The sequence below is a fragment of the Pezoporus flaviventris genome, unplaced genomic scaffold, assembly GCF_033815535.1.
Source record: "Pezoporus flaviventris isolate CSIRO_AGI_PZ_B2104156 unplaced genomic scaffold, CSIRO_AGI_Pfla_v1 ptg000097l, whole genome shotgun sequence".
NCBI classification, from domain to species: Eukaryota; Metazoa; Chordata; class Aves; order Psittaciformes; family Psittacidae; genus Pezoporus; species Pezoporus flaviventris.
This window is the reverse complement of record NW_026892645.1, coordinates 2,556,970-2,582,073: the sequence shown is the minus strand read 5'-3', so window position 1 is coordinate 2,582,073 and position 25,104 is coordinate 2,556,970. Positions and strand designations below refer to the sequence as shown.

Below are 25,104 nucleotides of genomic sequence, written 5' to 3'. Positions count from 1 at the left end.
GAGCCACAAAGAGAGTTGGGACACAAAAAAAACTGTTCAAATGAAAAAAAAAAACAAACCAAACTCAAACAACTCAGGCACAGGGAAACTCAAATGACTTTTTCTGCCAACCAAAGCAGTAGTTAACAAATACAACCCAGTTGAAACCGTAAACACAAACTGCAATATGCAAATGCTCACCAGCACAGGCTAGATCGTCCCTGCTTTAACAACTCAACAAGCTCAAAGGAGGAGTTTTCTAGCACTGGAAAAAGTGAGATTACTTTCAAACTGGGCTTTAATCACCAACTACAAAGACTAGCTTGTGACAGAAGAACGTCACAGGTGTCCACAGTACAGTGGTCTATATTAATTCTCAGAACAGTACCAGAAAGGGCAAAATATAATTAAATATGGTACACAGTTAATGGGAAAGATAGCAACGTTTCATGGGAAGAGAAGAATCTGGAACAGGATTATGCCATCATGCAGAGGAGAAGAGGCAGTGTTGTTTTATTGCCTAACACTCATCTACAGCCTTACTTTGCACTCACTGAAGTCAACATGAAAGGCACAAAGCAACCTAAATGGTGTGAAATGAGGTCCTAAGGTAGAAAGAGAATGAAGACATTAATTTCAGGAAAATCTTGGATACTGTATCTAAGGAAACTCTTTGTCCATTCCTCTGCAATGGGAAGTGACTGATGCTTTACATAGTTCAGAAATCAAGCATGGAAATGGAGTTACAGAAGTATTTTGCCAGATGGCAGTCAGAGAAAGGTTCTTGATTCCAACACTTCAGCTGCTGCTGGTTATTAATGTTGGCACCAAACCTCAACCCTAGGAGCAGATATGCATTTCTATATCCTTACGTCCCTGTAAGCTTACTGACTTCAGATGCTACACTCAACCTAATAAAATCCAAACTGTGCAACTCCCCCAAGCTCTTAAAAAGAGTGTAAATGAAATCTTAGTAAAGAAAAATTTCCTTCTTATTTTTAATCTGTAAAATAAGACACTAAAGAAAGGAAATGGTTAAAATCGGAAGGAAGAATTCTGTCTGCTCTGTAATCTGCCCATAACACAATCCCAGCACTGCAGCAAGTTCCATCTGCCTCAAACCCAGCATCTCATAGTAGAAAATCAAATTATCTTGAAAGTACCTGAAGCAATGGCCAAGGTTCTTAACAGTAAATAAATCAAGCTGAAGTCTGCTAAGACTGCTGAAATAACGCTGGGGCAGATACAGCACACTCTGTGCACATGGATGAGCTTTGCAATTAATTAAGTATACCATGAGCAAAACATCAGATGTCACTTAAATATGTGTATGTGCATTTCCACAGGCGTGTCTCAGGAGCAATTACAGTGAGATCAGAGGTTTCTCAGCCAAGTCACAATTCTCACATATGGCCGTTTTCATTGCATCCCCAAACTTCTCAGTTCAGAAGGAAAAGGAAGAAACATGAAGTTTACTGTCTTCTTTTCCACACTCAGGCCCACAGTCTCCAAACAGTTACCTGCATCTGCAGCCTCTATCTACATTGCATTAAAGATGTAAACTACATATTAATTTTCTGGTTAATAGACAAGAACATTAACAAAGAACAGAAACTTCTGACCTAGAGTTACTCTAGAACAGGAGTGAATGCAATTATTTAAGTCCCAGACCCCTGTTCTTCAGAAGAAAGTAGGCAATAAAATTAAATTCACAGGTAATGAAAAAAATCACAAGCACAGGAGATCCTTTAGGATCCTTTAGATCCTTTATGTCTCTCCTTTAGGCAGGAGAGACATAAGACAAAAAAGCAATAACCTAGTGACTGTTTTACTGCAGAATCTAAACAACAACAGTAACAGAACTCCGTGAGAGGTTTATGCTCTTAAACCTCATGCTCAAACACAAGGCAGTTTTTCAGTATAAATTAAAATCTATCCATGTGCTATATGAGATCATGTGCCAGAGTATCTGCCTTACTCAGCTGTACCTCCACAGAAGTATCGACAACCTGTAACTAGTGACAGGAATCCACAGATTTCCATTTTCCTCCATTTATTTGCATGATTCATCATGGAAACAATGAAAACCTTGCAGTACCATCAGTCAGCAGAGGTATAATCCTTTTAAGCATGAAGTTTATTATTCAGGTCTTTGCAGCCATTCATCAGGAAGATGGAAGATGCACTGTGTTACTTCACTGTACACAGTTTATATGTTTTGCAACAAAATATGATGAAGGAATTATGATGTCCTGCCAGCCCTGCTAAAGCCTATAGAAGGGCTGGGAGGACACTGTAATATATATATATATGCCAATATTTTATATATATTAAAAACCTTAAAGTAACTCCTAGTTTACAGGACCTGTTTTCTATGAAACTTGAAGTTAAAATTTATTCTGGCAAAAACCTGCACCTCTCATGCTTTTGCTCACAGAGGAAACAAGGCCTATAAATACAAACTGAGATCTAACTTGACGTTAAAGTCCCTTATGCAACCATGGAAATTCACCACATCGTGGCAATGGTGCACATTAAGATATAAATTGAAACAATGCTGCAACCCCCAAGACCATTAAGAGAAAGAATGACAGAGTGCAGAACTACAGCAGGAGTGAAGACTAAACAAGGTGTACCTAAGAAACGCTTCATTTAGGTTTGCTTGAGACAGAGGAAAGAAACCATTTGCCCTAATCACTGTTTCCCCCACTTCTCACAAACATTAAAACCAATTTTACTTAACCTTTAAATAGGATGTAGCAAACTTCCTTTACAGGCACACTGTAGTTTATTCCCTTCCCTGATGTATGTGCTGCTGGCCTCTGCTGTGAAAGGTCTTGTACCATGTAGTTCAAGAACTCCTGTCTTACAGTGTGTTCCAGAAGGAAGGCTTTCATAAACCCAGCTCAGTCCCACTGGCAGCAAGCAAAAGCAGACACAGAAACAATACTGGAAAGCAGAGTGGGCCAGCAAATGATATTTCCAGAAAACAATCACTAACAACCCCTTCTGAAACTGAACCAAGTATTTCGGCATGAACAGAAAGCAAAAACACGTTCATGAGTTACGACCGACGTAAGAAAACTACAGTTCCTGATTGCTTTCAGAATAAATATTTCTCTACCTGGACTTGAGAAAGAGCAACCAAACAAAAAGTGCATTAATTCAGTCCACAACACTATTACTTAAAACTACGGCAGATAAACAAAGCTGAAATGAGAGCCTCAGGTTTGATGTACAAATTTCACAGCCTTTCACCTTCAGCAAACACAAGCCTAAACTTCCAGCACCATCCTCAGACTGTACTTAGCAAATGGAAGAGCCTCCAACTGCTTTTCTAAAGAAAGAGAACACCAGAAAAAGACACCTGAACTTACTTTCTGCTTTTCTTAGTAGGCACATCAAAGCAAAAGGGGTTTGACATATGCAAACACATTAACTTGGTTATAAATACCAAAGCTATTGCTTCTTCCTGAAAAACTCATCCTATTTGTACCTGTGAAACACACAACCTCAGTTCTCATGGTGTACTGTTAATTTTATATATACTACTTAAACACTTAGACATCACAGTGGCAGTATTTTTTTACACAGCTCTGACAACCTTCACAACTCCACTTATCCATGCATACAATAAGCAGTCTAATAATATACTAAAACTGGCTACTGATGACTATTTGCAAGCTGAAAAAAGAGATACCAAGAACAAAGCCATATTCTACAGTAGTATGTCTCTTTTCTTGTAAACCACCACCAACAGAATTTCTGTCCTTAAGAACACCTAAAAAGTCTTCCCATTTTCTCTGTTCACAGTTTTTTCACCTCCCTAAACAGAAGGAAGGAGGTTAACAGGAAGATCCCTGCATGGGAGAATTCAGAGTGCACACTAACTGCTTATCTAAGGTGTAATGTTTCCATGAATCACTCAGATTGCAGCCAATAACCAAAGAGCACATACTCTCAAACACCATATACTGAAAGGCACAAGGTGAATCGCTTTGTTCAAGGACTGTGCTCAGGCTTGGCACTAAATTCATAAAGAAGCTTATCTTTAAGACCTGCAAAGCTCTGTGACATTCAGTGCCAAATCAGGAAACACCATAACTTTATTTTATGGTTGCTGATGTTCTTCCTTCCTCATCAAGAGGAACAACATACCCATAGCCAGCGTTTATAAACCACTTTGGAAGTAAACACGTGAGGAAAACTTCAGGAGTGAGCTTGAAACTGATTATGGATACTCTGAAGTATTTGCAAGCTTTATGAAGATGACTTGATACACAAGTCTCTTCAATTTCATTGACTGTATTAAAGATACAGCGTGTCATACAAACACTGCAGGACCGCCACAAGGCCATCATTTGACCAGCAACACAAACAGCTCCCATGTGGAGCAAGAAGTGCTGCAGACTACACAGCATTTCACACTTCCACGTTTTCTTTGGGAGTAACAGCATGGAAGGGAAAATCTAGTTGACCATGTCCATCTCTTGGGGTCCCAAATGATGCATCACAACTTTAGGAGCTTATTATGCACACCGCCAAATAAGCATTCTCAAGGTACACACCACTACGGAGACTATTCTGGACTGTTAAGTGTTCCTAGCTGCTGGTATTTGCAGTATGTAGAAAGACAAGTGTGAGATTACAGACTTTCAGTGGGTTTCACAGATCACCAAGCTCATTGTTCAAGAGAATCTCGATTTATTTTCAGATGATCCTATGATGTGAAGTGACAATCTTCTGCAACAGCAATAAAACAGCAGTGAACATTCTTGCCAGATGAAGCAAAAGTAAGATCTTGAGACTCCTAACAGAACTAGCTTCAAGTCCTACGTAAAAGAGAACAGCCACTACAGTAGTACATCTCGTCCAGGACTCAAAGGAATGCAAGAAAAACAAAGCACCTGAGAAGTAAAAGCAAGAAGAGCAAAAGCATCAAGAAACATTCAGTAAAGTCTCTGTTATAACTGCTGCCAAGGAAGAGAGGAACACTCAGTCCAAGAGGCAGAACATGTGATTTCTCATCATCCTTAAAGACATTTTCAAGACATAGATGTGACCATAGACATCAGTCACATGGTGATGTTATGGTGGAGTATCTCTGTATCTCCCACAAAAAACACACTAACTTGACTTACTCCAGCAAAGATCTGGTTTTCAACACATTAAAATGATGGAATTTGGAGTGAGCACCCTACTTGTGTCACTTTGCTTAAAGATTGCTGGAATACAAATCGAGATGAAAGATTTTCTTTTAGTAGCAAAAAAAAAAAATAATAAAAGAGGAGGAAATAAAAAAAAGAGTGACAAGGGTCTCTTTTCAGAACAGCACTTTCAGAAGTGAGATATCAATGCCCTTCCAATTCACACGAGCCTAACACACAGGCTTGTATTCTCAGCTTCTGCCAAGTTGTTAGTTATAACTACGCTTCCACATTTCTTAAAGAGAACATTTCACATTGGGGAAAACTTTAATACATGATTTAATTAACAGCTATGGTCAAATCAAGCGTATGTTAATATTACTTTCTATCTGAAAGCTGTGATGAAATCACAGATCCAAGTTCTTGACACTCGGTCTCTTTCATCCTAAGCACTTCATGAATTCTGCAAAGTGGGAAAAAACCCACAGGTAGTGATGGAGAGAGCTCTTACTCAGAACCTAATTGCCACCTCTGACTTCAGCCATAGTAATGCAGAAATCATTGGCAAAATTGATTCCTGAATAAGTTCTTCCTTTTGTCAAGTTTTCCACAATAAAGAAGTCCCTCTTTAAGCTCTCTATGGTTAGTCTGATTTAGAAGAACAGGGAACAAACTCAGGTTATTGATTCTTACCTTCAGTCCTGTTTTTTCATCATCACTACCATTATTTGTAGATGGTGTTTCATCCCCTTGCCTGGAAACCAAGACAAAATCTTCACTGTTAAGAGTGGATACCGAGTCTGAAGAGACACTGATTTTTCCAACAGAAGCCTTGTCATCCATGACTTAAAAAGGAAGTTCGATTCATGAATGAGATTAAATATGTTATAAACTCCTGAAAAACAAAAATCATAAAAATACTTATATAAAACTTCATGCTAAAATGCTCAAACGTTTCTTTTCAGAAGCCTGCTGACTAGTTATAAAAGGTAACACATCTGACAGCACCACCGAGTTACAACTCTTCTGTCAGCGTACACTCACGGTCCTGCTTTGATTTTGCTAAGAAGCACGCTACTGTCAGAGCACTGGTTTCCACAGCTCACAAAAGGGAAGTTAATAAACCTCTTTGCAGTATTTCATGGTTATGCCAGGCACCATTTTCTACACATAGCACAAAACAGGCCCTTGGAACACACACTATGCCCGCTGACAAAGGACTCGTATCAAAGACAGAACTATGAAGTCTATTTACTCTCTTCAGATAATGTCTGCCTTCACCTACATTAACACTAAACTTACTCCTGTAGCTATCAGAGCTTGCTGTATGCTGCAGTCACCCTCTTTTCCCCCAAAACAAGACTTAGATTCTTAATATTTTGTGGTAAGGATGCTCTAAAACAAGGAGACATCTATACTGAATCTTCTGTACTGCAAGGAACAATAAAAGACTTCTAAGAAGCAGGAAGAACAGCATTAGCTGGATCAGTATGGAGAAACAGAGCCAACAGAGGGTTTTAAAAAGCTGGAGCTGGCACTGAGAGGCATTTGAAGGAAGGAACAAAAGGTGAAGTTCAGCTGCACACCTTGAACTCTACAGCACAAATTCTCAGAACCCATGGCTCAAAACAGACTGCCTGATAAAAATGGGTGATTAAATTTCCCAGAAACCCAAATATACCCTTATCACAATAGCTCCGATCTTCACATGCTTCCAGGCATGACCAAACCCAAGTGCTTTTTCAGCCTCAAGTTCTGCCTTCCATTGGTAGAGGAATGTCCCCAACCTGGCTTCCAACAGAGCATCCAAACAACAGAGAAATCTGGCACAGCCACAAGCATGGCTCATCGCATTCCTCACTGAACCAAGAACAATGCACCCAAAATAGCAAAGCCTGCTTTTATTTCCATCAATACCCTTTCCCTGCACAGCCACCAACATGACATGAAATCTGCCAGGAGGACAACAACTTGTTTTCCCTCTGGGTTATTTTTAACCTGATTACCAATCAAGTCGCTTTGTGGTCCTGAAACATGTTTCACTGGACAACTGAAGCAGTGTGCAAGAGGAAGGAGGATGTGGGTTGTTTGTGGCTGTCAATACAGCTGTGATTATTTGGTATCATTTTCAAAAGTATGTGAGCTATTCAGGTATCCTTTGCAAAAACATTTTATGATCCACTGACTTTCAATGAGAATTTACTGGCTGAGAAACTTAGATAATTTGAAGGGTTTTACTCACTGTATGTGCCTATCAGGTATCACTTGTGTGTATCTTAGAGGTAGGGCATAGTTGTCATTTTTAAAGATGCTTTTGTTTATAGAACTCATACTAAAACATTTCTACAGAAGCTCCCTATTGCACCATCTATATAATACACAGATCACCTGAAAATAACTACATCAAATCTACCGAAACACAGAATAAAAATAAGCTCCAAACACTTAATAGCCCTTTGGCTTTACTGTTTTCATTCAAGCAGTACAAACTCATCTGCCACACTAAGGCTGGGTAGAAGAGTGGGCTTTGATCACAAGCAGTTGTAAAGATCATCTAGGCGAGGATCAATTTAGCTATTTATTTTGGTGTAGTGCATCTGTCTCAAAATGCTAATTTCACCTATTGCCAAAGTCTATCAATCTGACACCTTTCATCAATATTAAGTTCAAATAAAGAAGCAGTATGCCATGCTTTCGCATACTCTTCTTCAATCGTGTGGTTTAAACAGACGCCACACTCAATTCCAGAGCACAGCCTAACCCCTGCAATAGTTTCACAATACAGAATTGCAACAGCAGAAGGTCCCAACTTTGCCAACCTTACATTGAGCAAAAATCTTACTGGCGTTACACAAGACAAGACAGCACAGGAAAGGGACAATGTAGTAGACTACTGTAAGAAGCTTTTATTAGTGATGTATCAGCAAGCAAGGTTCAATTACCCAACCACTGGAATCAGCCACTAAGGTTCATGGGATTAATGCTCAAATAGTTGAGATGCAAAAGCAGCCTTAAAATACCAAAAATACCAAAGCACTGCCTGAAGTTAACCAAAATTCCCACCCCCATACTTTGCTTTGCATGCATTTTATTTCCTGTGTTCCTTGCTGTCGCTTTGTTCCATGCAGCTTTCCACAGGATCACTTTATCTGGATCAGAAAACTCACAACGGAAGAATCAACCAGAGAAGGCTTATGAGCTCGTTAAAATATGGGCCAGCCTGGAAGGACACACATCAAAGACCAGCAGAGCAATTAAGCACACAGGCTTATGACTTCTCTGGAATCAAAAAGCAAGAACAGCAGCAGTGACAGTGCTCTTTAGTAATACCTTCGACTTGTTTAAGAGCTGAAGCTTTCTGCTCTCACGGTTCAGAGAGGTAGGAGAGAAGACCCCATCCACGTGCAGATCTCGGGTTTTAATGGTTCTCAGAAGCCACAAACATCCCTTACAAGGAAAGAGACTTTGGTTTGTTTCAACATAAATAAAATATGAGCTTTTGAATTCAGCATAGTTTAGTTCCTGACACAAAGCTACACCACAATAATTTAGCTCCTTGCCTGCAGGTGTCTTTACACCTCGAAGGGAGATGAAGCGTCTAGGGAAAGCGCATACTAAGTGGTAAAGTTTCAACCACTTACTTCTTTGCTCGCCTGTGTCATTAAATGAGTGTCCTTGCCTCTCCCCATACAAAAGATCATTAGAAAAAGCTGAAAAATGAGATTAAAATTCTAAGTCTCTATGCAATTCACCTTCACTGCTGCTGTTTCACAATGTTGCAATGCGAGGCCAAGAAACAAATTAGCTTCGTAAAAGATGGGTTTGTTTACTCTTTAAAGCAAGCATCAACCCACCTTACTCTCCCTGTCCAAGATAATATGCAAAGGACCAGCAAAGACACCATTCACCATGCTAACACCTCATGCAACTGGAAAACAAAACCTATCAAAGTTCAAGATTAGCTCCTTAGCTTTACAGAATATTTATCTTTTACTTTCTTATCCTCTCCCAAGTATTTGGCACCTGATCTGCAACCTGGGACCAAAATTTTCCTTGCAAGCGTTGCTAGAATGAATTTAAAAGAGCTTAAAGCAAAGAGTAGGAAAAACAGAAAACCTTCCATTTTATATTACTGTAAGAGACTGAGGCTTGAATGCCACCTTGAGACACACACAAGTGAAGCAAGGCACTTGTATCTATGGCGGCTCTCACTCCATTTCCAAGGGGCACCCATTTTCCACTGTTTAGAATATCCACAGCCACACACACAAAAAAAGCCAGAGGGTGAGCTGAAATAGCAGTGTTCCAGCTGTGAACTTCTTGGACTTTTTAAAACAGCAATTACCTTTAAGTCAACAGCAAATGCAGCACCCTTTGCCTGAATTAAGAGAGGAATACAACACAGAATATATGTAAGTTTTGGGTTTTCAGGACAGAAAAGAGAACAAGCATGAGAACAGGCAGGCAAACTAGAGAGATTCCCCACCCCATTTATTCATATCTTTCTCAGCTTTTGTTCTCTAGCTGCAGTTCCTATAGCAATTCCACAAAGTTACAGTGTATCTGATGAAGAATGCACCAGATACAGCAGAACAATACATCAATACTAACTAAATTACCGAGGAATAGCAGTAATAGAAGCTACCTTGAACAGCGAAGTCAGAAAGCTTGGCATACAACATAAACGTATATCCTGTAGCCCCTAAAACACAAACACACTAAGTATATTGTTATGGAAAACAAGCAGGTGTCACACAGCACTGAGGTGACTGATTCAATGCAAACTGATTCACTGAAAAGAATGTATGCTCTGTTTCTATTCCCCTGGCTTTATGCAGAGCTTAACAATAATATCCAGTACAGTCCAATTTACACACACAAAGTTCTACTTTCCTACTTCTCATCATTAGCATCTTAGTGTGGGTGAAGAATGGAATTTGTAGCCAAGTTCAGAAGCTTTACAATGCACTTTGCAAAGCTCTGGTATGACAAATAAGCCAGCATGCTTTAGGACTCTTAGGTCTTTAGTCTTTGACATCTGTGATGTTTTTACCTTGACAATTCGCATAGTGCAAGCTGATTGTTTTACACATACAGCCAGAGTCCTGAAAGAATCCCGGGAAATGCTACACTATCACTCCAAGTAGTGGCGCCAGGTGCTTCCACCTGAGCAGCATAAGAAATGCCAGAGCAAAACTGATGTCATACTGACAGACACGTAGGAAAGGATCTGTGGTTTGACTCTTTCCAAACACATATACATCACCTGTACTTTACTGCAGCTTGGGGGAATGGACCAACCATACAAGAAAGATCAATCACTAACAACCCTTTTTATTCTCACATATCACATGATTAGTCTGAGCAATCATGTTTGATCTTTACCCACTTTCCCTGTGCAACACACGCTCTCAAATGCAACGGGAAGTATTCTGCACTCAAAATGAAGCAAGAAAGCCAGTGGAATACTGCACATGAAAATAAAGATTAGGATGACTAAAGAGAGTAATGAATTAAAAATAGCAACTACAATACTAACTTTCCTGTTCATTTTAAAACACACTGGCAGCCACACATGTTCCCACTAACCTCAAAAGCCAGACAGACAAAGAGATAGCATTATTTAGAGATAACGCTGCCTCAAATTTCAACCCCTTTCTCTTCTCAGGAGGAGTGAAGTGCCGACCTCAGGAAGCTGAGTGAACCATTAGACACTTGCATGCAAAACCAGGCATCAGGCAAACCACCAGAGTTAACCTAATGCAATCTTTGTTAATCACCCTTAACAATTCATAGTTATGGCCAATATAATTTTGCTTTTAATCTCCATTTCAACTCTCTGCTCAAAGGACAAAACTCTGGCTTTTAAGCTCTTGGAATAAGCAAATTCCCCAACCCCAGAAACATGCAGCAGGTCCTGGGAAACCATGCCTTATAAAAGAAATGCTGATGCTGCCTGAGCCAGTCCGTCACTGGAATGTCGCTGGAATGAATTAGCTATGAACGGATGGTCCATCCACGCTCAGCGCCTGCAGCTCCATCAGGCACATCTCAGAGCTGTCTGCACAGGGGAACTGGGACACGCAGAGTACAACACAGGCTGGAGCCTGGGATAAAGGCAGTGAGGGCAGCCAGAGGCTAAGCAAACTCCTACCACGATGCTCTATATACTTCTGGAGTCCCTCCCTCATTAGGATTCAAAGAGAAACAGTGTTTTGCTCACCAAACAGCACTTTCAAACTACACTGTGAAAGAACTGCAAAAGGAGAGTTGCATTGGGTGCATGCTACTAAAAGCTGCCTACACTGGGATTAGGAGAACAGAAGGAAACCGGCTGCCAAGCTCCATTTGTTAATTTGTTTACTCTGTACACAGAAATAAGTTTGCTCAGGTCCTTGACCTTTTAATGGTAAGTAGAGGCCTTTAAAAAGAATACAGTGTTTCTGTAATTTAATCAGCAATGAGGCAGTCTACGCAGTTACACTTTTTCTAATAAACCTGCCCAAAATCTCAAGAAATCCCATCAAGTTTTGCTTTAACGCAACCTGTAAGCAGAACAAAACTGGGGATATGCAGCACGCTGTAGCTGTATAATAGTACAGGTAAGCACAACTTCACCTCCAACTTGTATTTAAGAAATAAACGTGGCCTTTTCTCCCTCCCCAAATCTAAGTATTTTTTCTCTTTCTCCTCTATCAAAACATGCCTTGAACAGACAAAACTACACAGACAAAAGGTCTATTTCTACCAGCTCGATTTTGATTTTTTCCTTGATGAATGTTTCTTAGTCAACTTAACACAGCCTATTTGTTTATACTGAATTTTCACCCCTGACACAATCAGCCCTTAAAAATTTTCTAAGGCCGTTTTAACTGAAGCAAACGTCTCCTTGACAACAGGAAGGAAAAAAAACCCGAGAGGAACACCGAGTTTGCGGGACACACACCAAGTAAAGACCGCTGGACGCAATGCAATGCCACATTTTAGGATCCACCTGGAAGCAACAGGCACCAACCAAAGCAGCCGGGACACGGGGAGGGAAGCGAGTGCCCAGCCGGTAAAAGCAGCGGCGGTCCCGGAGGAGCCCAGCGCAGCCCGGGACCGGACGGTCCCGCCGCGGGAGTGAATTCCGGCGGCTCACGTATGCGCTCAGAGGGGTCCCGGTAACACTGCTGGCTTCACGGCAGGGAGGGGCCTGGGAGCAAGGTGGGTCACCCTAGTCCACCCATACGGAGCCGAGGGAGCTGGAAGAGACGGGACGGGCCCGGAGCTCCCCACATGCCCGGGACCCGGCCCGGGGACCCGGCAGCGCCCGGCCCTCTGCGGGCCGGGGCGGAATCACGGCCGCACTCGCACTGCCACCCGCGCCAATGCCGCGGCCCCGGCGGGCGGAGAGGACAGGGAGCGAGACGGAGACACGACCCGGGGGGCAAGGGAAGGGCACGCCGGTAACGAGGTGCAGGAGAGCCCCCACCTCCCGCACGCCGCTCGCCGGCCAGGGAACGGCGGTGAAGCCCCGGAACGGCGGAGGGACAGCGCCCGTACGCACGCACCTCGCAGGGACCGCCAGGCAGCGGCGGGGAGGGGCGGCCCGAGGGCGGAGGGACCGGGCGGACGGGACCCCGCCGGCAGCACAAGCCCCACCTACCCCGGCTGCCGCCGCCGCCTCCCGGTGCCGGGCCTGGGCCGCCGCCGCCGCTGCCGCCCACCACGTGACCGGGCGGAGGGGGCGGTGCCCCGCCGGGCGCTTCCGGGTGCGGGGCGGAGGGCGCCCGAGCGCTTCCGGCGGCCGAACAATGCGGTTCCGAGTCGCCGTCCTGGGCTGCGGTGGCGGCGCCTGTAGGTCCCGGCGGGCTGGCGGGACGCGGGCGGCTGCCCCCGAGCGGGGTCCGGAGCGGGCCGTGGCTCCCGCCGCTCCCGCCGCCGCCGCGGGCCGGGTTCGCAGAGCTGCCCGGCCCGGCCGAGGGCGCGGCGGGACGAGGGGCCGCCCGGGGGGAGCGGCTGGCGCCTGGGCCCGACCCGGCGCTGGGGCAGCGCGGCCGCAGGCCCGGGCGGCGGCTCACGGCGGCTCTCCTCCCCTCTCTAGGTCCGTAGCCGGAGGCCGCGGCGTGCGCTGCGGTGGGAGCGGCCGCGGGTGCCAGCGGGGGGACGCGGCCCGGCGCTGCAGGTACCCGCTTCTTTCTCTCTTTCCCAAGGGGCCGGGGCTGCTTCGCCTTTGGGCGCGGTTTTGAGGAGGGCTTAGGGTCATTTGATCGCTTTTTCCTCCTGGAGATCAGTAGGAGTGGGAACTGAACTTGAGTCGGGAGACTGGTGGCTCTACTTCATGTAGGCTCAGCAGAACTGGTTGTACTGCAGGACGGTGCTGCCTCTGCTTCCGAGCTCTCTGGGGTCCTTTGGTTCTGAAGGCTTCTGGAATCCTGTTGCAATGTTGTCATGCTGTACACTGGAAGAGATGCTTGATGGGCTGGAGTAGTGAGGAGGTCACACCTCCGACTGATGTCTGATCAGCAATCTGCAACAACCCTCCTTGTCAAGAATAGTCCTAAAAGTATTCCTCTGTGAACCTTTGTCATGTGAATTCATGTTTTCCTGTTGTACCCACGGAGCTGACATCTCACACCCCAAGAGAACAGTATCTGCTTTTATCTATAATCTTCAAAGCTTCTGCTCAGGCTTTGTGTGGTGTTTGTAAGAGGTTTGAGGTGTCAGTTTTGCTTTGCTTTGTTACTTTTATCTCGCCAAATCTTGCATCATTTAGTGTCTGTGATTTCTCCACTTCCTGCAATCCCAGCTCTCTGGCAGGATTGCATGAGCAGTGTTTCATTGAGAATCAGTGTAGCCTCAGAAAAACTTAAAAGAACTGTTGAAGGTCAAAAGATTAATACTTGTTTGGTGGGAGAGCCACCGTTCTTCATTCCAAGTACTATCAAACAAGAACAAACTTCCTAGAGGAGTAATCTGTCAAAGAAGACAAGAAACAAAACTTTCTACATTGCCTTAGTATACAGAACAGGGATTCTAGAAGCACAATTCATGTTAAGAGGGGTGTTTGTATGTCTGGCAAGTGCAAAGTTCTGTCTCACCTTGAATCTATTTGAATCAATGAGAGCTCTTTAGGCATTAAAGGAAATCAGAATCCAAAAGCTAAAGGAATGTCATTGTTATTTAGTAAAGACAAAATCTCTGAGGAGTTTTAATGTGGAAGTAAAGCTTAACAAGAGCTAAGGCTGCTAAAACTACTGCCATGGCTTCCCTTTAAATTCCAAAGAGTGTGGTAAACATCTTAACTCTTTGGGATACAGCTTCTGGAGAATTCCTGCCATAGCTCCTCTACTTTATAGCCAAGCTGCATTAAATGAAAAAGAGGTGAAAGCTATTGTAAGGCGACATGTAAACTTGATTTCTTTTTCTTAACATGTCACACGGTTTAGTGTTTATTTAGGATGTAATATCTGATTAAACACACACTTTATATTATTGCTTTAGACCTGTCTAAGTTGCATTTTAGAAAATGAAAAAAGTTCTCACTTAGTGGTGTTTTTTTTCCTGCTGCTTTTCCTCAGGTGTGCCAAAATGTCAGAAAGATCAGATATTCTTCACTTCAAGTTTGACAACTACGGGGATTCAATGCTACAGAAAATGAACAAACTGAGGGAAGAAAACAAGTTTTGTGATGTCGTGGTTCATATAGATGATGTTGAAGTTCATGGGCATAAAATTGTATTTGCTGCTGGCTCTCCCTTTTTACGAGATCAGTTCTTACTGAATGACTCCAGAGAAGTCAAAATCTCTATACTGCAGAGTTCGGAAGTGGGGCGGCAGCTGCTCCTATCCTGTTACAGTGGCATTCTAGAGTTTCCCGAAATGGAGCTGGTAAACTACTTGACTGCTGCAAGCTTCCTGCAGATGAGCCACATCGTTGAACGATGTACACAGGCCCTCTGGAAGTTTATAAAACCGAAGCAGCCGTTGGAGAGTAAAGAGTGTGAACAGCAAAGCGACTCCTCTGAGCTGAAGGAACATCAAGGAGATGATGACTCTCTGCAGCAAGATTCACCTTGTATCCAACCTTCGGAAGACAGCATGGATATGGAGGATAGCGATATTCAGATCATCAAGGTGGAGTCCATTGGGGAGGTAACAGAAGTCAGAAATAAGAAGGATCAGAACCAGTTTATTTCTTCTGAACAAACTGCGTTGCATTCCTCGGAGCCGCAACACTTTCTTATCAACTCCACTGTTGAAAACAGAGCAAGTGAAATAGAGCAAAACCACCTCCACAACTATGCCCTCTCCTATGCTGGCAGTGATAACATCATTCTGGCCTCTAAAGATATGTTTGGGCCCAACAACCGAGGTATAGACAAAGGTCTCCAGTGGCACCATCAGTGTCCAAAGTGCACAAGAGTATTTCGGCATCTGGAAAACTATGCTAATCATTTAAAGATGCATAAACTATTTATGTGTCTGCTCTGTGGCAAGACATTCACTCAGAAGGGCAATCTCCACCGGCACATGAGAGTGCACGCAGGCATCAAACCTTTCCAATGTAAGATCTGTGGGAAAACGTTCTCTCAGAAATGTTCCTTACAGGACCATCTCAACTTGCACAGTGGGGACAAGCCCCACAAGTGTAACTACTGTGACATGGTGTTTGCGCATAAACCCGTTCTGAGGAAACACCTTAAACAGCTACACGGTAAAAATAGCTTTGACAATGCCAATGAAAGAAATGTTCAAGACATAACAGTGGACTTTGATACATTCACATGTAGCGCTGCTACAGACAGTAAGGTCTGTCAGCAAGCTGATGCAAGCCAGGTACTGGATGCAGGGAAGCTGCCTCAGGCTGTGCTTGGTTTAAGAAATGATAGTACCTGTGTCAATTGAGCAGTTAAAACCAGCCCTTTGCAGAGATCATGACTGAGGAGCAGGCAGCTGGTTTGGGCTCTTACCTAAGCTAGTGGTATGCCCTGAAAGGCAATGAATGGGTGGATGGATGGAAGGATGATGGCAGGTTGGATTGCAAAACCTGGCAGGTCTCCAGCCACCATTCTTAGTCTTACTTGATATTTTCTGTGAATAGCAATCTTCCTTCAGGTTTCTGTCTGCGTCTCTACTGTGGATTACGGGGTTAATTGTTTAATTTCTCAATGATTAGGAGACTCAAGACTAACACCTTTTGAAAGACTGTTGCTGTGGGCTGCCAGTAAACCATCTGCTGTACAGTTAGAGGACTCTGTGTCTGGGCAGGTGGAGGAGAGAGCAAAGAGGACAAGTCTATGAGATAACCCAATTTATTTTTTTTTAATCACTGGATAACTGAAAGCACTCCATATAGTTAAATTTAAAATTACCTCTTAAAATTCCCTTTCTCCGGTCTTATCTCCAGACCCCTACAATTGAAATGAAGTATTTTTGTGTCACTCTTTTGCCCTTTCTAAACTATTTCAAGGAAATTCTGCTGCCAGTCAATGCTATCTTAAAAGCTCTCAGGGTTTTTAACCTCAACATGCATTACGAAAAGATAAAACCCTAAATGATATGGCAGGGTTACCTGGTCATTGCATAGAACTGTTCAAAATGAGAAGAAATGGCAGCTCTGGGATGTGAGAGGCTGGTGTCTGGAGTGCAAGTGTGACCTATGTCTTACACTCTCATACTTGGGATTTTTAAAGGGCACTTAGCAGTGTATGTACTGACTGAGACAAGCTAAACACTTCAAAACTAAAAATGATCACTCATCTTCCATAAATTTTGCATCACGTAAACCACAACAGCTGTTAATTTTAGAGCAAAGCTGGAGTGGAGAAATACTGCTTTTTAACACTGTGAAAAGAAACTGTTTTCAAAGCTGCAAATGTATGAGAACTCCATGCCTTGCTTTTTTTTGTTCTTGTATATTTCTCCTTGATAGCTAATAAGGGCCACATGTCAGTTAACTTGAAAAAAAAGGAACAAAAATACTTGCCATAGGAATGTTAACAACAAAGTTAATATTTTTTTTAAAGTGCCCTGCATAGTTCACGGCCACTTATGTTTTACAGAGCATAGAATGAGGTATAGGTAACACAATTTCCATAGGTTAATATAGCAGCTATAGCTGTACTCAGCAATACCTCTTGTATACCGCCTTAAACATCAAATGTAGCGGGAATGGCATGTTAATTGGGATTCTGGGATTATACCATATTACTTCTCAAAAGTGCCATGGAATTATCCGCATCCCAATCAGGCTGAAAGTAATTTATGAGGGACACCATTCCCAGTAGAACAGCACTCTATTACACTGAAGTGTAGCATAAACTAATAATGAAATGGCTGATCCTCTGTAGAGAACTGCTGTTTGTATTTGGAGTATTTCTTCCAATGCAGCTCTTTTCCACAAGGTTTGCATGAGGCTGAGATTATGCTTCCTACCTAAAAGTAGTACTGTTTGTGTGTCTGAATGACAGGGTGGGGGTGAAAGGCTGCTATTGTATGGTTAAAAATGCTAAACCGGTATGACCAAAGGTGTGTTAGAGCAAAAAATGGTTTGTATGTAATTATCAAAAGCTGGTCTTGATCTTCAGATCCATGTGTGTAAAAGCCAGGATTCCCTTACACAGGCATTACACTGATGGATGTTAATGTTGCAGAACGTTTTCAGAAACCCACATAGGTTCAAGTAGAAAAGCGAGGTGATTCTGTGAATCAGATTTTGCAGTTGTGTTCTTAAACTACTGTACTTGACTGTTACATGAACTGTTCCATGGACAGCTATGAAGTAAGCAATGGAAATGGAGTCAGGGCATTACGTCTTTCAAGTTGTAGCAGATATATTTAGTCCTAAAATCTATTTGGAACTTTCAAAAGGTTCAGGTTCCTGGGGCAGAAGGTTCGCATAGGAAGGGAAACTGTTTCTCCTCTTAAAGCCACCTGCTTTCAGAATTGTTTTGAGCTAAAACTGAAGGTGGTGGTTGCAGGTGACATTTGCATTTTGTGTTCTGGCAGAATCTTCTGTACTGTGCAAACATTTTGATAATACATTACTCGCTATATGGAAATAAGCTATAGCACTAACATCAGAATGAAGATAGACGTGGAGAATAAGAGCTTGCAGAGCCAGGTCAACATGCTGTAAGGGATGAGTGAACAGCCTAACCAGATATGAATATGGATGTGGTAAAGAAAATGATCTTCTGCTAGAGAAAGGAGTAAAACTGTGCAAATGCTAGAAAAAGTGGCAGCAAAATGGATGGTATTGAAAGCTTTGTCTGGGAAGTTTGTTGGTTTTGTGGAATTATGAAGCTGTAATCCTACTGTAGAGAGACTACAGCTTGTTGAAGCTGATACGAAGAGACAAGGGGGTTTCGTAAGGAACAAAAAAATGATTTGGTCAAGATACGTAAGTTTTCAGTCCACCCTGTGCTGTGGCAATGTCAACATCTGAGAAGGCTGGGACTGCATTCACTGAAAAGGCTGCTTTGGGGTCATTTGGTGAGACCATGGCAGAAGTAAATAGGAAAAAGCAGAAATGCAGAAGACTGCTCCTTCAATGAAAATGGACACATCTGTTGGATGAACAGTGACTTCTTACTAATGTCTGTGCTTTTGGCCTGGCCAAAGGGTGCAGGCTTATAAACCTCAAAAAGGTTTATGCAGGAGATGGTTGTGTGACTCCAGAAGCACTGGAGATCTAAGAGGGCAGTACACTGATGACATGGTGCAGAGCACGCTGGTGGCAGAGTTCATGTAAAACTTGCCCCTATAAGAAATAGACAAGTGAAGAGTATAGGAGAGGTATTAGAGCAGAAAAATCTGGCTAATGCTTCTCTGAATTGCAGATGAAAATGGAGTGAGAATTATTTTAAATTAAATACACAGAGGCAGCTTGTTTTCTGTAGAATAAGGTGAACTTAATGGTCCATGTATGTAAAATGTTGTCTTCATCGCAATGTTCCAGTTAGTGAAAGACTAGATCCATTGGTTGTTGCTACTGATGCTGCATATTCAGACGAGGACTATGGCAGTTATCATATTCTGTGTGTTAATGTGTAGAATACTATTTGCTGGTAAGTGGATAGTCTCACAAGTTAATGTGCTGTACAACTTCCTGCATATTCTAAAAATAACTGAAGTCTATTACAGAAATATTTTAATAACTCCTTGAATATATTAGGTTTGGTTTTTTTTTTATGTTGGCATTTAATTTATTTATTTTATATAGAAGAAGAAAACCTTAGAACTGTTAGGTTTACCAGTGGTTTAGGCTCACCACTTTTCCAAGTGGTGGTAGCTTGTGTAGCATGTGTTCCTGTGGCTTCTGGTGCAGCTGCAGAGCCTCCTGTATAGATCAGGGATGAGTATTTATTTTTCTTTTAGAAGACACGTTTTGCAAATTAGTAACTGATAAAGTTGAAGTGTCAGTCTTTTTTCTAACCTAGCTTTTTTGGCAAAACTTAGCTGCCCGCTGGACTTTTGATGGAGTAACTTCATTGTGTGGGGCTGATTTTGGTTCTGGAGTCATTGGGAGGAGTAAAGGCAAGGAGGGAGAATCGAGATGCGATACAAACTAAAACTGTTAAGAGAACTGTAAAGTCACGTTCAATCTTTATTTTTAAAGACAAAGAGGGGAACGCGGGTTGCCCTCCTGATGTGGTAAGGGTTGAGAAGGTAGAATGGACGTTTTTCCTTGGAGACTGTATAATCGAAGGACTGAGCATTAGCTACCTCTGCAGTGACTGGGCAAAAGTCTCATTCTACGCGTTGTTACCAAAGCAGGCGGTCGGTGGCTGTCGGTAGCTTCCTCCCCGCTCGGGGGCCGGGGCAAAGCCTGCTGCTCTGCCCGGCGCTGCGCCTTTCCCTCGGCCTGTTCTCGCTGATGGCGCCCGCCCCGGGGCGGGACGGAGCCTCCGGTCCGCTGCTGTCCGAGATGCCTTACAGGGGCGGCGGCCCGCGGAGCCCCGGGCCCGTACGTTGCTACCTCTACCGGACGTTTGGCGAGGCGCGCCCCGGTGTCGGCGCGGTGTCCCCCGGCGGCAGCCGCTGTAGCAGTGCCAACTCTCATAATAAACGTGCTGCTAACTCTGTCTCCCGCCGCCTCTCATTGCTCACCGCGGTAACGGTACCGGGCGGGGTGGGAGAACAAGAGGAAGGGGCGGGCGGACCGAAGAGCGCTGGGGCCGGTGCCGGAAGGGGCGGGTGGAGGAAGCGCTTCCGGCGCTCTGCGGTACCGCCGGCGGAGCACGCACCGGCTCGGGAAGCGGCCGGTGAGCAGGAGGGAAGGAGGGCGGGCGGCTCGGCGGAGCCCGTCAGCCGCCGCGGAGGAGAGCGGGGCCGCTAGCGGGGGTGGCCTGGGCTCGGCGGGACTCTCCGGTGGTTTCCCCTCAGGAGTAGCGCCATGGCAGCGGACTCGGAGGTGCTGCACTTCCAGTTCGAGCAGCAAGGGGATGCCGTGCTGCAGAAGATGAACCTCCTGCGGCAGCAGAACCTCTTCTGCGACGTCTCCATTTACATCAACGACACGGAGTTCCAGGGGCACAAGGTGATCTTCGCCGCCTGCTCCACCTTCATGCGGGATCAGTTCCTGCTCAATCAGTCCAGGCAGGTGCGGATCACCATCCTGCAGAGCGCCGAGGTGGGCAGAAAGCTCCTGCTCTCCTGTTACACCGGCGCTCTGGAAGTCAAAAAGAAGGAGCTGCTGAAATACCTCACTGCTGCCAGCTACCTCCAGATGGTTCACATTGTGGAGAAGTGTACTGAAGCTTTGTCGAAATACCTGGAGGTTGATGCTTCCATGGAGAACCAGGCTGCGGAGAGGTGCCATTCCTCAGATGCTGAACTGAGAAACGGGGATGAGGGTTTAGATAAAGACTGTGAAATAATTGAGATCTCTGAAGACAGCCCAGTGAATGTTGAGTACCCTGTGAAGCAGGAGACTGGGGACACCTTGCAACCCATAGTGCAGAGCGTGATCTCGGAAAGGAAGGACCCCAAACCCTCGGAAATATCAACAGTTGAGATTGGATACAAGGATGAAGAAATCTGTATCTTCAGAATGGATTCTATGAATGTTGCAAATGTAGATAATGATAATTTTCCTCAGCCTTGCACTTCCTCTAAAACAAATTTGTATTTTCCAGAAACCCAGCACTGCTTGATAAATTCTACAGTTGAAAGCAGAAATACAGAAATGCCAGGAAATCACTTCCAGCCTTTAGTCAATGACAATCCAGAAGGAACTTATGGTGGGACAAACGGCTTCCAGAGCGTGGATGACTCCAGCAATTCATGGCGGCACCAGTGTCCAAAGTGTCCCAGGGGATTTCTGCACCTTGAGAACTATCTCAGACATCTGAAAATGCACAAACTCTTCTTGTGTTTGCAGTGTGGCAAAACATTTACACAGAAAAAGAACCTGAACAGACACATCCGGGGGCACATGGGCATCCGCCCATTCCAGTGCATGGTGTGCTTGAAGACCTTCACAGCCAAAAGTACACTCCAGGATCACCTGAACATACACAGTGGGGACAGGCCCTACAAGTGTCACTGCTGCGACATGGACTTCAAACACAAGTCTGCTCTTAAAAAACATTTAACTTCCGTTCATGGAAGGAGTAACAGTGAAAAACCAAACCTGGACACTGTTACGACGGTTAAAATAGACTATGATTAATAGATGGGTGGGATTGTCCACAAAAAGCTCCTGCCTAGTGAAATTCTAGGTGAAATTCTAGATACGGATTCCTGGAGAGAAGCACAAACACGAGTGGTGGTCAAAAACATGCCTTGCAAGCAGCAAACTTGCCTGCTGCTTTAAGGTTCCTGTTGATGTAAGTGCGAAAAAGGTGTTTACTAGCCAAAAGCAAACTGCAAAATAGGGGAAATTATTTCATGCTTCTCTTCTATTATTCTAGTTGCATTCTGATTTCCTCCCCCAGTTATTCTTTGCACTCCCCTGTTTCAAGGGCAAGTGCTGACAATTTTTAATCTATTACCAATATTGCAGTAAACTGAACCCTGAGTGATGTTTGTGACCCATAGTGGCTAAGGAAAGGGGATGTTTGTATTTATTCAGTTAGTTGTTCCCACCCAGCTCATGTTACCGTTTACAGTGAAATCATCTCCTTCCTTGCCCAGACTTTGCGAGATCCTTCAACAGAAAGAAGGCATGTTTTCATACTCAAGTCTGTGATAATTAAGAAAGAACACAGAGCAAACAAAAGATAATCAAGCTTTCAAATCGCCTCTTGCAAATAGTGAATGGGTAAAAGAAAAACAGTGTTGCCTTGCAGTTCATTTTCAGCTGAAGAAGAAGGATTTGCTTTCAGTTTTATGAATGAGTTCTGAATTTTTCTAAACAACTTCTGACCTTTTTTTCCGTCATACCCGTTTTGCACCTATATTTGACTTATTCTGAATAAGTTATTTGTGTTTGTTGAGTTGTAACATTTGCCTTCATTTTTTTACAAGACACATATGCTCGTATGTAAAATGAAGCAGTGTGCTGATACATAATAGCAATTTCTACATTACTTTTAAAAAACAATCCTGTATATCTCATTAGGAATGGCTTAGACATAGAGGTCTTCTCATACTCCTAACTCTGTGATACAGTAAAATGGTAATGGTGTGTGTTTGGGTAGGTGTGTTTGTACTTTGTCAAAGGTTATTGCAGTTTTATCACCAGCATCCAAAGCCATATAATGCAGAATTCTTCATCCTGTACCTGTCTTTGACTGGTATATGTTTCTTCCACTTAATGTGATATGAATAAAGAGTCAATTCAGTTAATATGAGATAATGGTACTTACGTTAGATGCTCTCCAACTAAGAAGTGATGGTTTGTAATCCTGTCTGTATCACGAGGGTACCTGTTCCTTCAAGTGTTCCTTCCGGTTTCCGAAGGGTGCTTGTGACGTTCTTGCTCTGAATACAGAAGTCATAACCCAGCTGTTTGTAAAATCCAAGACAATAGTTTTTAATGTCAGTTAACAGGTTTTGGTTACTTTCTTCCCCTGTGTCTGTGAGTGCACCAGTTGTTTTGGGGTTCATCAGTTACATGAGCGGTTCAGTGTGTAGCTGTTCCATGTGACAGGCACACTCAGCTGTGCCAGCACTACTCCTGTCTTTATCTCTTGGAAATTCCAGCTGAAGAGTCCTAAAAATGTGTTTCATGAGGGGCTTTTTAAGCTCTTCATCTGGTATTATTAACACTTAAAAGTACGTATTAGTTGGGCTGCAGCAGAATTTGCAGGCCCCAGTTCATAGCAGGCCTTGCTGTGGTAAGCAGCATGTGTCTTCCTCAAAAGCCAGGTTGTCTGAACAGGCAATTCCTGTGTTTTGCTCCAAAAATCCACAAAAATGTCTGACTACATAGATAAAATCACCTGCTACATCCAGTACTTTAAGCAGAAGGCCCAACCTTTCACAATGTCTGCTATTATATTAAATAATTTCCTTTACTTCAGTGATTTTCAACTATAGGAATTATCATGACAATTAAGAGGTTTGGGAGTCATCTACAGTGCGACCGCCTAATGCTTTGCAATCAAAAATGCATTTTAGCACTGTGTTCTGTTTGCATTTATGAGTCTGTCACTACTTACAGCCTTTTGACCCTGTGGTTGGTATTTCCTTGCTTTTCACAGAATACCATTAATTTTTGGTTCCTAATTGCATATAAATTAAGTCTAATTTTTAAAAGCATGCTGAGACCCGCACTTGCCATTACTATATTTACAGATGTTAACTTGGGTGTAGGTACAAGTTTGTATGTAGCTTTTCATTTGTGTCTGCAGACTTAGTTACTTAAAATAAACTCCTCCATCCTTGGAAGAGGTCATAAAACAAGGAAAAAGTTAACTTCCCTCCCCCCATCCCTTTTACATTGGGCTTCTATCACTGTAGTTCAGTAAATAAATGTATTGTGCATTCATGGGACAGATTTGGTTCAACTGTGCTGAAATTTGTTCTGTTAATACTTATTTTTGGCAGGTGTATGATTATCATTCAGAAGATCATGCCTTGGTTTTTGTTTGACTGGTTTTGATGGGTGCATACATAGGTATTTCCCTGTGTGTCCAAGGAGGAAACAGGCTGGTCTTTTGAAGTGCACCTTACATGGGAGCAGGAACATGCATTGTTTTGGTCTGCTGTTGTATTGCATGTAAACACGGGAGAGTTGTGTTGTGCGACGGGCCAACAGCATGTTCTGTTCAGTGGCTCGAGTGTTTTGGTGAGCTTTGTGAACAAAACCGGAGTGTGTGCACTTTCCCGTTAAAGGTGTTCCCTCTCCTTGTCCATCCATGTAACCACTCATCCTGTCATAGTACAATAAATTAAATACAAACAAGATGCCGTTTCAGAAATACATATGCTTTCTTCTAATCGCGGCTAAATAATTACCTGCGTACCTTGGTGTTTAGAATTTTGTTTGCTGTGGCGAGTTGTAAACAAAATACGTTGTTCAAGTCACGGTCATTTAGTAAAGGGGTTTTCTGTCCTTCAGAAGAGTCAGGCTGACCTATTTCTTCTTATAGAACGCTTCCTCCGCAGCAGTCACAACTCTGCACCTCCTCGGCTCTGGTTAACGACCCTGGTTTGATCTTTGTGAGTGACCAGAGGAGCGAGGTGCCTGTTCTTGTGGTGAAGCACCAACCCGGCTCTTTCCCTCATGCCTGTCCTGAGGCGGCCTCACCCCGTGGTGGGCATCAGGGCAGCCGACCACCGCCAGAGACGTCCTCCAAGCCCCTCATCCCTCTTAGCGCTAATAATAATGCAGTTATTAATTAGTATATAAGATAAATGACCGACACTGTCAGTGAAAACCCCGCTCTTCAGCGCTGAGGCGCCACTCAGATGAGGCGCGCCACAAGGGGGCGCTGACAGCGGCGTCTCCCGCCGCTCTGCAACTCTATCTCTATGGTTCCCGCTTTCCCATGGCGGCGGCGAACGTCCGCCGTCGCGTCTGCTCCCCCGTCTCGATGGTTAG

At 43.6% G+C, this 25,104-nt stretch overlaps 3 protein-coding genes across 7 annotated transcripts in view; 2 read left to right on the top strand and 1 right to left on the bottom strand.

The window, feature by feature from the left end:
- RABGAP1 (RAB GTPase activating protein 1) overlaps nt 1-12,872 on the bottom strand; it is a 68,905-nt gene extending 56,033 nt beyond the window's left edge. The window contains exons 1-2 of one of the 3 annotated variants that reach the window (XM_061476526.1): nt 12,775-12,872; nt 5,820-6,018 (exon numbers count right to left, since the gene is read on the bottom strand). In XM_061476526.1, the coding sequence (XP_061332510.1) occupies nt 5,820-5,969 (150 nt within the window). In that variant the 5' untranslated portion in view covers nt 5,970-6,018; nt 12,775-12,872. Of the gene's footprint in view, nt 1-5,819; nt 6,022-12,679 lie in introns of all 3 variants that reach the window. The other 2 variants (XM_061476525.1, XM_061476527.1) reach the window with 2 other exon arrangements.
- On the top strand, nt 12,150-20,199 carry ZBTB26 (zinc finger and BTB domain containing 26). 3 transcript variants are annotated; one of them, XM_061476530.1, is made up of 3 exons: nt 12,210-12,267; nt 13,213-13,293; nt 14,690-20,199. In XM_061476530.1, the coding sequence occupies exon 3, from the start codon at nt 14,700-14,702 to the stop codon at nt 16,014-16,016; it is 1,317 nt and encodes a 438-aa protein (XP_061332514.1). In that variant the 5' UTR covers nt 12,210-12,267; nt 13,213-13,293; nt 14,690-14,699; the 3' UTR covers nt 16,017-20,199. The 3 variants fall into 3 exon arrangements, with proteins under 3 accessions (XP_061332515.1, XP_061332514.1, XP_061332513.1); XM_061476529.1 differs by lacking the exon at nt 12,210-12,267 and adding an exon at nt 12,862-12,965; XM_061476531.1 differs by lacking the exon at nt 13,213-13,293 and having other exon boundaries at nt 12,150-12,267.
- Nucleotides 20,200-20,303: 104 nt separating this feature from the next.
- Nucleotides 20,304-22,904, top strand: ZBTB6 (zinc finger and BTB domain containing 6). Its single transcript, XM_061476532.1, has one exon. It carries the CDS (start codon nt 20,509-20,511, stop codon nt 21,784-21,786), a length of 1,278 nt encoding a protein of 425 aa, XP_061332516.1. The 5' UTR covers nt 20,304-20,508; the 3' UTR covers nt 21,787-22,904.
- The last annotated feature ends 2,200 nt before the right edge of the window (nt 22,905-25,104 follow it).

Excerpts from the sequence above, each read along its gene's own strand:
- ZBTB26 (XM_061476531.1), top strand. The coding sequence starts at position 14,700 with ATGTCAGAAAGATCAGATATTCTTCACTTCAAGTTTGACAACTACGGG.
- ZBTB6 (XM_061476532.1), top strand. The coding sequence starts at position 20,509 with ATGGCAGCGGACTCGGAGGTGCTGCACTTCCAGTTCGAGCAGCAAGGG.